Below are 11,903 nucleotides of genomic sequence, written 5' to 3'. Positions count from 1 at the left end.
GCAAAGCGGTGTTTGCCTGTCCCGCTGGGTAGATATTTGCACACTCCTGACAGAAAATCGGTTTTGGATGTAGATGATTCCAAGAGTTACTCTTAGGAATGGAAGTTCGCGTCTCTTCTGTCCTCCCCCGCCCTCCCCGGTGCTTACTTAGGCAGCGGAGGCCCTTGTCATTCATCTCCCATTGCGCTGGGATACAGGACAAACATTCCACCGCGACCCTTGGCATGCGGGGTCCCTCTTCAAGACATCATTAAAATCATCCCTGCGCTTGTCTGACATCAATTGAAAAAGCTTCTCTTCCCACCCCCGCCGCCACCCTGCCCCATGTCCATCCAGGCTGGAAAATCTTTTGGTCGCGGCCGCAGATGCAAAAAAAAAAAGTGCCGCGCCACAGGTGGCAGCGCAGCAACTTGCCAAGGAGGACCTGGCCCTAATCCTTTTGGCCAAGGAGTTGTCCTCGCCGATGATTCTCCTGGGCACAGCCCGGTCTCTCCGGTCTTTCTCTCTGTCTCTGAGTTATTGCTTCTCCTTTTCCGAACCAGGCAACCTCTCCCACATCCACACCCCGATATGAAGAGGGGAGGGGGGGAATAAATATAAATCGTCCCACCGCGCTTCGGACTGAGATGGGCACCAAAGGAACGCGTGTGGGGTAAGGGATCGCCAACCCGAGCCAGCCTCCCTCATTCATGCAGGAGCTTCTTTTCCATCAAGGCCAGCAAATGGCCCAACACCAAGCGATGTCTGTGCCCCCGTCCATGCTCGATTTGCTGGCCAATTTGACTGAGGATCAGTCCGCCGGGGAGATTCCTTGCGTGGATCTCTACACTTGTTCTACCTCTGTGGCATCTTTGGGCCAAAGACCTTTGTCCGCTGCGGAAGGACTGCTGGCTTTGGAAGGAAGAGAAGCCGAGATGGAGGAAGAGGAGGAAGAAGAGGGACGGGTGATGAAACGAGCGGCTTTCCTGGGCAGGCCCAAAAGAAAACGGATCATCACCTCCACGCAGCGCCAGGCAGCCAACGTCCGGGAGAGGAAGAGGATGTTCAACCTCAACGAAGCCTTTGAGCAGCTGAGGAGGAAGGTCCCTACATTTGCCTACGAGAAGCGGCTCTCCAGGATCGAGACCTTGCGCCTGGCGATCGTCTACATCTCCTTTATGACGGAGCTTCTAGAAGGCGACCAAGCTAGCTAGAATGCCGGGCTGAACAAGCCAGTTGGTGGGACAAATCCAAGGATGGACAAAAGGGACACCTGACACGAACGCTGCGACTGAGAAGGGCGGTTAGGTCATCCTCTCCTCTTTTCTTACTCGTATTTCCCGGATCTCGTGTTCCTCCAGAGGAGGTGGACCACGGAGTTTATCATCTCCAATCAGGCTGGGAGAGATGGGTATTGTAGTACTTGCCAGGTTGGGAAATTGCCTTAGAGGCTGCAGTACTGAATTCTAAGCGATACCAGTGGATTGAGTTTCAGAGAAGTGGTTCTACTGAGGTGAAATTGTGGGGGGCGGGGGGCGGACAATGAAGCGCTTCAGCCTCTTTTTAAAGAGGTTGGTGGGACGACCAAATAACTGACTTTCAGGGAACAAGTTCAAGAAATGTAAAGAGTGGAATTAAAGATGTGGAGATGTCTTCAAAAGCAAAGGAGTGGGATCTGGTTAGAACGGAAAAAATGGGCAGTCTTGGTTGAGGAAAGGAGAAGATTTGGAATAAAACGGGAATTCTGAATTACTCTTCATCGTGTTTAGGTGAAAATATTCATTTCCTAGATTCAGGGATTGAGTGAAGAAGAGATATTGTCCACTACTGATCGATCACTGCTGAGATATTGTCCACTGTTGGACAAATACTTCTTTCTGTCTAACCAGTAGCTCTTTAAAAATGCAGATTTCCTCAGCTGAAAGAAGGGGATAATTAATGGGATCAGAGCAGATGGGGATAATATGTTAATTTCCTTTCTATTCAGTAACAGAATAAAAATGATTTGGGGACAAAGCTATATGCAATTTCATATTCTTTCTGTGTGTGCATGTCTATGCACTGCATGCTTGCACATTTTACACAGAGAAAACGTTCCTTTTTCATTGTGAGGTTTCTCTTTTTAACTGAAGCGCTGATTTTTTTTACAACTATAAAGTTTTTGAAATGCAAACTGTGGTTGGATGAACAGTGTTAGCATGTTAGAAATTAACCCCCCCCCAATTCTCTCTCTCTCTCTCTCTCTCTCTCTCTCTCTCTCTCTCTCACACACACACACACACACACACACACAGCATTATAAATGAAGACTTGTCTTCTTCCTCTCTTCTCCCCCTCCCCATTTCCCTTGGATATTCATGGGTCAAGAACATTTTTTACATCAGATTTCCATGTGTGTCCAATCCAAAGCATAATTATGCTCACGTTGTAAATGTATACACATTATACAACTATATTTACACTATATACATTCTCCATCATGCAAAATGGTCCCTTGGAACTTTAGATATGTTTCTAAGTACTATGCCTCAGTTGGGTGGTTTGCTCATTGTAATTCTGATTCTCTTTCCATTTGCTATTTGGTTTCCATGAACAAGATATCATTGAAGAAAGAGATTACCAAATGATTGCGGGACCAGAGCATTCTCCATCTGAGAAAGCATTGCTTCTTTGGAACATTTAGCTTGGAAGCTAAATGTCCCAAAGGAAGAAGGAAAGTGATTAAACGTGGAGATCAACATTTTTGCTTCCCTAACTATTATGGAGTCCTGTCTCATCTTTTGAAATGAAGGATGGAAATGTCAGGAAGGACAGCATTAAAGTTCCTTCATACAGTACTGCATAATAATCCAAATTCAAACTATGGAATTTTCTTTGGTCTCTGATTTAGAGAGTTCTACAAAGGGTAGACCATGGCTACTTGTATGTACTTAAAAATATCAGAAGCATTTTGCTTCTCAATATCAATTCTCTTACTGGGAAGTATGAGGAAGAGGCTGGTGAATGTGTGTAGGTACATGAAGATGTATGTAGGTACATGAAGCAGAAAGAAAAAAATGTCATAAGAAGCAATGAAAATTGATGCAACAAGGGAAGGGAAGGAAGATCTGAAAAAATATTGTCTGCAAAAGTGTACATTTATTAAAAATCTACTGTTTTGAATGTAAAGTACTTTCCCCAAATGTTCTACTACTTTAGCTTTGCCAGTTATGTTTTCCTTATTGGTTAGAATATTGTTGAATCTCTTGTGTTTTCTTTCACTCTCTGAAGGATTTGTCAGCCAGGTGGATCACGCCCTGATTTTTGGAGTGTTTGGGGGGGGTGATTGAAGATTTTGACATTTGGGGTATCAAATTAGAGATTTAATAGATACGTTATATTTTAACATTTGTTGTTTAAAGGGTTCATTCAGACTTACCAATATAATTTTGCTCGCTGGATCAAGAACATGAAGCCACAGGTAAGTTGATTATTGTTAACTTATACAGAGCAAAATTTGAGAGAGCTTGACTAGATTTTGCAGGCAGTTTCCATATGCATCATGATAAAGCAATATTTATATTATAAGCAGCTTTGGGACTCATTTCAAAACAGAATGTTTTAAACATGTTTAAACTTTCAGAAAGATTAAACATCTCTATTTTTAAACTCTCCTTCAGAATTTGCATTATCAACAAGCTGTTTATGTTGTTTTTCATTTTTATTTTCTATTTATTACTATTTTACCTATTCATTGCATGTATATTCTTTGCTGTAATTTTGTAGATGCTTAGAAGGAACAGAATAAATGAAATTGTTTTTTTCATGAAAGAAAGAAACTTGAAGGAAAAACAACGTTAGCTTTCTGCAGTCGTCAAGAATCTGTAATAGACGTTTTTAAGTCTTAACATTTTATGTCTTAAATTCCAACTCCCAAAGCTACTTGCCTGAAAAATCATCCCATGTAAACATTTAAGATTGGCTTATATTTTTTTAGTTTAGATAGGGTCTTGTGAATGCTTCTGAACAGCCAACATTTGTTACTAAAGGCAGCACTGCATTTTCTTTCCATTTGCTCCCAGAGTAAACATCTTGTCCGGTTGACAGCTGGCGATAGATGGGTGTAAGTAGCCCTCTAAACTGCTAAGTAGCCACAAAAGTAGAATATGACTGTTTTCCTTTGTTATGTATTCCAGCTGCATTTTGACACCCAATGAAATTCAATGGTTCAACTCAAGGGGAAAAAAATCCTGCAAAGGGCAATAGGTGCTAAAAGCCAGTATTTATATCAATTTCTAAATCACCTGAACAGAAAACGTCTCTATCTTTGCCTTATAGATATGCTTTATTTAACCTGCCCCATTCAAAGATAATATTGAAAGGAGCCAAATTGTAAATAAAATAAAATCTTATGCCTTGAAAGGAATATTGAATTAGAGTTCTAAGTTCTAAGACCCAAGTAGGCAAGCGTTTGTTTTGTGTATCAAACAATAAGTCTGAAAACTAACCTAATATGCCTCCATGGATTGTGTCAGCATCGGCTACAGATCCTGTTCAGACTCTGGACAAGCAATATCAATTATATGCATGGTAAAAAGGTATGAAATTCATATGCAGTGAAGAATGGTTAAAAGAGCAGATAAGTAAACCATTTTATGAGGGCTTGAACACCGTTCATGACCACTCTATGGTTCTTTGACTGAAAACAATTGTTTCATTTTGCTTAAAGATAAGGCTGGCCTTTCTTATGAATAGAGTTTATTTTATCATTGAGGTGAGGAGCATATACATTTGATAAATAGCATAAAAAGACTCATTACATCTTGTCTAAAATGGATTCTCTCCTTTTAATAAGGGGTAAAGCAAAAGTGAATGTAGGAATGGGGATTCTAAAATGTATTAGAAGTGACTACGTTACCTGATTTTGATCATTGCTTAGGCTATAAAAAGAAAATAACCAGTTTCCTAAAAATAAAGACAAACAATGAAACTAAAAAAGGAAGTTTTTTTCTAATGGGAAAGGAAGAATTTATGGAAAGTTTTTCCCTTTTTTAAAAAATTCCCATTTGTATGGAATTAATTTTATCCTACATTGGTGTTGGTATTGAATTTCCACAGAATCTTATCAGATCTCTAGAAATCTTGCCAAAAGATCATTAAGATGATATTTTAGCTGTTCTTAAGATGATATATTTTCTGTACACAGAAAACAACTGTTATTCATGAATGGATGAGGATTATTATCCAATAAATCCAATAAAAAATAAAGGCATTATCCAAGAAATACTTCCTTTGCTCCTTACAACCCAACAGCAACAAGTAGAAATCTCTGGAGTATATCAACCAGACAGTTCAATACCTAACGCCTTATAGCAGCATTAAACTATTACAACAAAATATGCCCCATGCTTTCCCAGAGTACAGAGACAAAAGGCAATTCTTTTGTGCCAAACTAGTAAATTGTACTCCCAATCAGGGTGCCCTCTAAATAAATGGACTTCAAGTTCCAAAATTCCCCACCAGCTTCCAAATCTTAAATCTGCCGATATGGCCCAAGTTAGCAAAGTATATCATTAAGACAACACTCTCATGCTCATTTTGTAAGCATGGTCTTTTTAAAGGCCGCCTTGAATACCAACTGATTTAAAACCACCTTTCTCCTTACAGCTTATTTTGGTACTAGAATAACCTAGCAATCCTGATGTTTAGTTTACTTTATTTTATTGTCACTGCACCTCATACAACAAAATCAAACACCATCTTCAGTCACATCATGACCATGAAAATAAACACAAAACCACGTCCTTCACACTCCACACATTGAACCGAAAACCTTCAACACCGCACCAACACTGCACTATATAATAGAATTCAAAAGAGCTACTGCCCTGGGATCAGGGGTGGGATTCAAATTTCTTAACAACTGGTTCTGTGGGTGTGGCCTAATTTGTGGGTGTGGCTTGGTGGTGATGTGACTGGGTGGACATGGCTTGTATGTAAATATTATAAATATTTATGTAAATGTTGATTTTTTTATAAAAAAGAGCAACTTTTACCCAAAAGCAGGCAAAGCAGGCAGGCATTGAATTGCTCACAGAATCACAGATTAACTTAGAGATCTATCTATCTGCAATCTGCAACCTGAATCTGTCACATAAAATTTGCTTGCAAGCAAACTCACAAAATTAACTCACAACACACCATGTATGTAAATATTGAATTTTTTTAATTAAAAAAAGAGCAACTTTTACCCAAAAGCAGACAAAGCAGGCAGGCAGATTGAATTGCCCACAGAATCACAGATTAACTTAAAAGTTTATCTATCTGCAATTGGCTATCTGAGTCTGCACTGAAAAGCTTCAGTCCTAAGGAAGATTTGGCTCTGCTTTTAGATTAGCTAGGAAGCAGGATTTCCTGCTTCCTAGCTAATCTAAATCTCCTCACAGAGCAGAATGGTTGGGAGTGGTGGAAAATAGCAACTTACCAAACCAGGCAAGTTGGATTGCTCGTATGCCAGGTAAGGAGTGAGTGGGTGGGAAGGGGTGGGGCCAGTCACTGGAGTGATTTGCGGGTTCTCTGAATTGGGAACAATCGTATGTGCAGCGTTTGCAAGAAATCATCAGCTGTGCCATCTGGACAGCTGACAAGCTCTGCACTTGGGTGCACAGCATTTGAAAATCCTTGTTTCCTGCTTTTTCAACCTCAGCTGTACCACGCAAAGCAGCAGAGGAAGGAAAAGCAGGGAATAAAGAAGTCCAGGCAGGCGGGTGGACCAAACACCAAATCGGTTCAGTGTCAGCTGCTCTTCGCAGCGACAGGTTCTATAGAACCGGGCCAAACAGGTAGCATCCCACCCCTGCCTGGGATAGAAGCTGTTTTTCAACCTGTTTGTGCTTGTTTTTATTATTCTGTACCATCTGCCAGATGGTAATAGTTCAAAAAAAGGGTGCCCAGGATGAGATGGATCTTTGAGAATGTCTTGAACTTTCTTAAGGCAGCAGGAGCTATAAAGCTCTTCCAAAGTGGGGAGAGGGCAACCAATGATCTTCTGGGCCATGACGTTAACCAACTGGAGAGCTTTCCTATCTGCCACTGTGCAATTGGCAAACCATACAGAGGTGCAGTGTGTTAAAATGCTCTCTATGGTGCAGCGGTAGAAAATCACCAGCAGTTTTTCATTCAGTTGTTGTTTTCTGAGAAGTCTCAGATAGTATAATCTCTGCTGGGCCTTTTTGACCAAGGCTGCAATGTGAGCACCCCAGGTCAGATCCTCTTTTATGGTAACACCCAGAAACTTAAAACTGGCCACTTGCTCCACTCAGTCTCCATTGACAAGCAAGGGCTGGATGTCTGATCTGTTCCTTCTGTAGTCCACTGTAAGCTTCTTGGTCTTAGTGGTGTTGAGGACCAAGTTATTGTCTCCACACCACGAAAGCAACCAGTCCACCTCATCTCAGTAGGCAAATTCATCTCCCCCAGAGATGAGTCCCACCACTGTTGTATCATCTGCAAACTTAGTAATAGTATTACTAGCGTGAGGGGGAATGCAGTTATGCACATAAAGAGTATAGAGTAAGGGACTCAACGTACAACCCTGTGGTGTACCAGTGTTAAGAATAAGGGCTGAAGAGGTCTAATCTGACCCTCTGTGAGTGGCCAGACAGGAAATCCATAATCCAAAGGCAGATTGAATAAGAAAGTCCAAGGTCCAGAAGTTTAGATACTAGTCTATGTGGAAGAATTGTATTAAATGCAGAACTAAAATCTACATGGCATCCTCACATAGCGCCCCCCCTCCTTTTAGATGAGTCAGAGCAGTGTGAAGAGTGATGGCTATAGTGTCCTCTGTAGATCTATTTCTTCTGTATACAAACTGGTATTTATCAAATGAATGCAGAAGACCAGAAATGATGTGCTGGCAGACCAATTTTTCAAAACACTTCATGATGCCAGGAGTGAGTGCCACTGGTCTATAATCATTGAGGTTATTGATAGGGAACTTCTTTGGCAGTGGAACAATGGTGGAAGCGTTCAAACAAGATGGAATAGTGCACTGGGATAAAGACCAATTGAAGATCCTGGTAAAAACTCATTGCCGGGGTGACCGATGCTTTGGTGGGATCGAGGCACCTTCCTGTGCTCCATATACAGAAGGCGCTCCATGTGGCTTCGTAAATTCGAATAGTTGCTTTTGATCCTTTGAAATAGATCTCATCTTATTCTCAACTCATGTTTAAAATAATCTTATGTTAATCTTTCTTGGTAAAACAAAACCAATCTAAACAGTTTTCCCTGCTTTAATTGACAATGGACTATTAACTTCATGATACTCTTCTATGACTCACTATATGTCTTGATCAATGTTTCTGAACTTCACCAATTTTAAGATGTGTGGATGTCTAACTGGGAAATTCTGGGAGTTGAAGTCCACATATTCTAAAATTATTGAATTTGAGAAATACTGATTTTGGCCAATCTTGATCTGTTATTGGTAGATTTCTAAGGGTTATACTTATTTCTTAAGGGAGGGGATAGAAATACACATCACTGCCTATTAGCCAGTGACATCTTCAAAAACACTTCATTCAAAAGGAGCATAATAACCAATGGGGCAATTAGTTCCATTAGCCAGGAACAAGAGTGAGGACAGCATATAATCATATAGCTAGAACAGAATTATACTAACTAATGAGGAAAAACACACACATGAACATTTGGTGATTGGATTTTAAATGCTGAATAAATTTGTAAATTGAGAATTCATTTCTCCTGACAAATAACCTAAGTGGATAAGTGTGATTGATAAGTGTGGCAAAATTGGATGCTATAACAGCTCTTTTCATATCTGAAATATAAAAATAATAAAACAGTTAACTTTAATTCCTGTTTTGATTTTATAGGCTACAAATCTTACTTGAAAATCATAAAATGAATTTACATTACAAATAGTGTTTTCCAAAGTATTTCAAGCCCTTTCTATTGTTCACTTGGAATATGTCCCTGCATTTGTGTGTGTGCATGTTTCTTCTTTATTTGGGATTAATCTCAACTATGCATTGGTGGTATAAATTGCAGAAATTTATATCATGATTCATAGTATGTTGCAGTATTAATTATGTTTTTCAGCTATTTATCCAAGGATCACATTTAGCGCTATATATGGTATTAGTGAGTAAAGCAACAATAATAACAGGAAATTTGTTTAAGCATTTTGTTATACACTACAATCTTCAGGGGATTTTTAAAAACAACAACAAAAAGAGTAGAGTGGAACCTTGGGTTGCAAACGCTTCTGTTTGTGACAAAATCAGGTTCTGACTAAAAGGTCCACCCAATTTTTGAATTGGGTCATGATTCAAAAATTGGGTGGCAAACAAACCCAGCCCCAGCAGATTTCCTTTCCACATGGATTTCCCCTTCTGCACATGTGCAGTCCGCACAATTTTTATCCATGCATGCTTCCAGTCATGACCAAATCTAGTTGCGACCATAGTCCTGAAACAGATTATGGTTGCAACCCAAGGTTCTACTGTAGTTTCAATTGTATGATTGAAGCCCCTCTCCTTTGTGAGCAAAGTTCATTCATGCTCAAAAGGGTGTGCTTTGATCCATGTTCATAAGCACCATCTTGTCTTTTTCAAGTCCTCCTTGGACACCAGTGCTGCCATGTGGAGGCCAGCTCTGCAGGTGATCAAGAGAAGAAAAAACACTGGCTGTAATATCATCTAATTTCTGTCACACTATTATGGTCTAGTTATCTGAATAAGTGAATCATTCGGTTGTCTGGTATCTTACCATAGCATGTCATTGCTTGGAGAGGAATGCAGAAATAACTTTGATAAAGTTATACAGGGAGTAAAAAAGACAACTTAGCCCTGGGAAAGGGTAAAGTGTGTGAAAGATACTCAAATTACCCCGCCTTGATTCTATTTTGTATAATTGGGGACAAACTCTGCCACGTTTTTTGGATTCTGTTTTTTATTTCTGCAACAATAAAGTAGCATTCTTGTAATCCTAACATTGGCTGGCCTGATTCACATCAAAGGGCTGACATTTATTTGTTTATTTGTTTGTTTGTATCCTGCTTCTACTCATTTTATGAATAACTCAAAATGACAAACATATCCAAAACACTTCCCTCCTCTGATTTTCCCCACAATAATAACCTTGTGAGGTGGGTTGGCCTGAGAGAGAAAGAGTGACTGGCCCAGAGTCACCCAAATGGCTTTCATAGCTAAGATGGAAAGCTGCAAATGAACTCGTGGTTTTCTGCTTTCTTAACCGCTAAACCAAAATATTTCTCTTATTTCTTATTTTTATTTTTAATCAATGTCCAAGACATTCTTCAAGAAGGAATGCAGGGATCATTTAGGAATGCTCAACTTTCCTTGAGAAGAAAAAGGGACTGAAAAAGAAACACAGGCTATTCCTCCTTGTATGGTATAAGAGTGGGAAGTGGGAAACTCAGATTTTCAACATTCTATTATTGTAATCAATATGCTAGAATTCCAGTTGTTATCTATCTCCAGCCTGGCCTGCCACAAAGGTTTGACATTCTGCTGGAATCTTATCCCAGATGAGAAATTTATATCCTATTAAGAAAAAGAAAGCAAAGAAACAGCAGGCCTTGTACAATTATCCTGAGACATTACTTGGCTTGATTACTCCTTAACCCTTGTGATTATGACTGACCAGCAGATCCAGATTCAACCTACCCTAATGTTAAATATAACCCACTAAAACACTGGCATTTTTGGTCTGCAAAATGGAATACTATATCCTAGTTGAATTTGTAATCCCAACAATGTGGTCTTGGCTTAGCATATTGTGTGAATCTAGTCATTCTTATCTGAATTTATAACTTCCTCTACTTCCACATTTTCCTCTCTGTTTCCCTGAGGTCAAACATCAAGGTATACACATCTCAAGATAGAAACCTATGCCACTCTTGAAAATTGCAATAATACACTTCTGGCAAAATGTCAATAATATCAAGGGGAGTGAAGAATTATATGCAAAATGGCCTTTCATGTGCTTGAATAAATCTTAGATTAGAAGAAAAGAAGGAGACTGCCAGGCATAAACTGTATATCTTAAAATTATATGAAACATACAAGAGAAGAGAAAGAATGAAAATTCCCCACTACTTTCAAGTCCTGCTGCAAATCGTTATTAAACCAATTGTTCCACTTTGGTCTTTTCTATTTACAGAAAGAGACAGGATTTTCTGCAATGATAGTACATTCCACCATCCCTAAAATGCTCAGATGATCAAATCTCATTGATACAATGATAAAAAGGATGTATAGCTACAAGGGTAACTTTAAAAGGAAGTATGTTTAGAAAATTGGTGAGCTGCTGTGATAAAAGTATTCTTTTCACATCTTAAAAAGCAGTTATAATTATCATAAAAGTATGAGATGGATCTTTATTGTGTACGTTTACCAGATGATATTTTCCCCCATTTCTTAACGTCCAAACTGATCTGCTTATGTGGTCTCTGACTATGCTGGATGGAAATATTTCCACTTATCCTTAAGAACACATGTGCCTATTGGGAAAACAAATGTCTATTCCTTTTCATTCACACCAACCTTTGAATAATGCTCACTTACCTAGCCCTTCCGTTCTTAGTCTCCTCTCAATGCTTAGTAATTCTTTCACACCCATCCAGTAGCACCAGGGCAAGCTATCTGTTTGCTGCGGTAGTGGGATTCAATTTTTTTAAACTACCAGTTCCCTGGGTGTGGCTTGGTGGCATGGCAGGGGAAGGATGCTGTAAAATTTCCAGTCAGAGGTAGTATTTGCCAGTTCTCTGAACTATTCAAAATTTCCCTACCGGTTCTCCAGAACTAGTCAGAACTTGCTGAATACCATCTCTGGTTTGCTGTTAAAAATCATTTATTTTTTATATCAGTGGTTTTTTTAAAATCTTGGCCACTTCC

General features: G+C 39.5%; 1 protein-coding gene across 1 annotated transcript; it reads left to right on the top strand.

Annotated features, from left to right (window-relative positions):
• Nucleotides 1-740: 740 nt before the first annotated feature.
• FERD3L (Fer3 like bHLH transcription factor) lies at nt 741-1,193 on the top strand. Its single transcript, XM_087917146.1, has one exon. It carries the CDS (start codon nt 741-743, stop codon nt 1,191-1,193), a length of 453 nt encoding a protein of 150 aa, XP_087773272.1.
• Nucleotides 1,194-11,903: the final 10,710 nt, after the last annotated feature.

Source organism: Pseudonaja textilis, chromosome Z, assembly GCF_049901715.1.
Source record: "Pseudonaja textilis isolate UNSWEBS1 chromosome Z, rPseTex1.2, whole genome shotgun sequence".
Classification (NCBI taxonomy): Eukaryota; Metazoa; Chordata; class Lepidosauria; order Squamata; family Elapidae; genus Pseudonaja; species Pseudonaja textilis.
The sequence above is the reverse complement of the archived record's forward strand: the minus strand, read 5'-3'. Positions and strand labels throughout refer to the sequence as shown.

Coding starts and splice junctions, on each gene's coding strand:
- FERD3L (XM_087917146.1), top strand. CDS start 741: ATGTCTGTGCCCCCGTCCATGCTCGATTTGCTGGCCAATTTGACTGAG.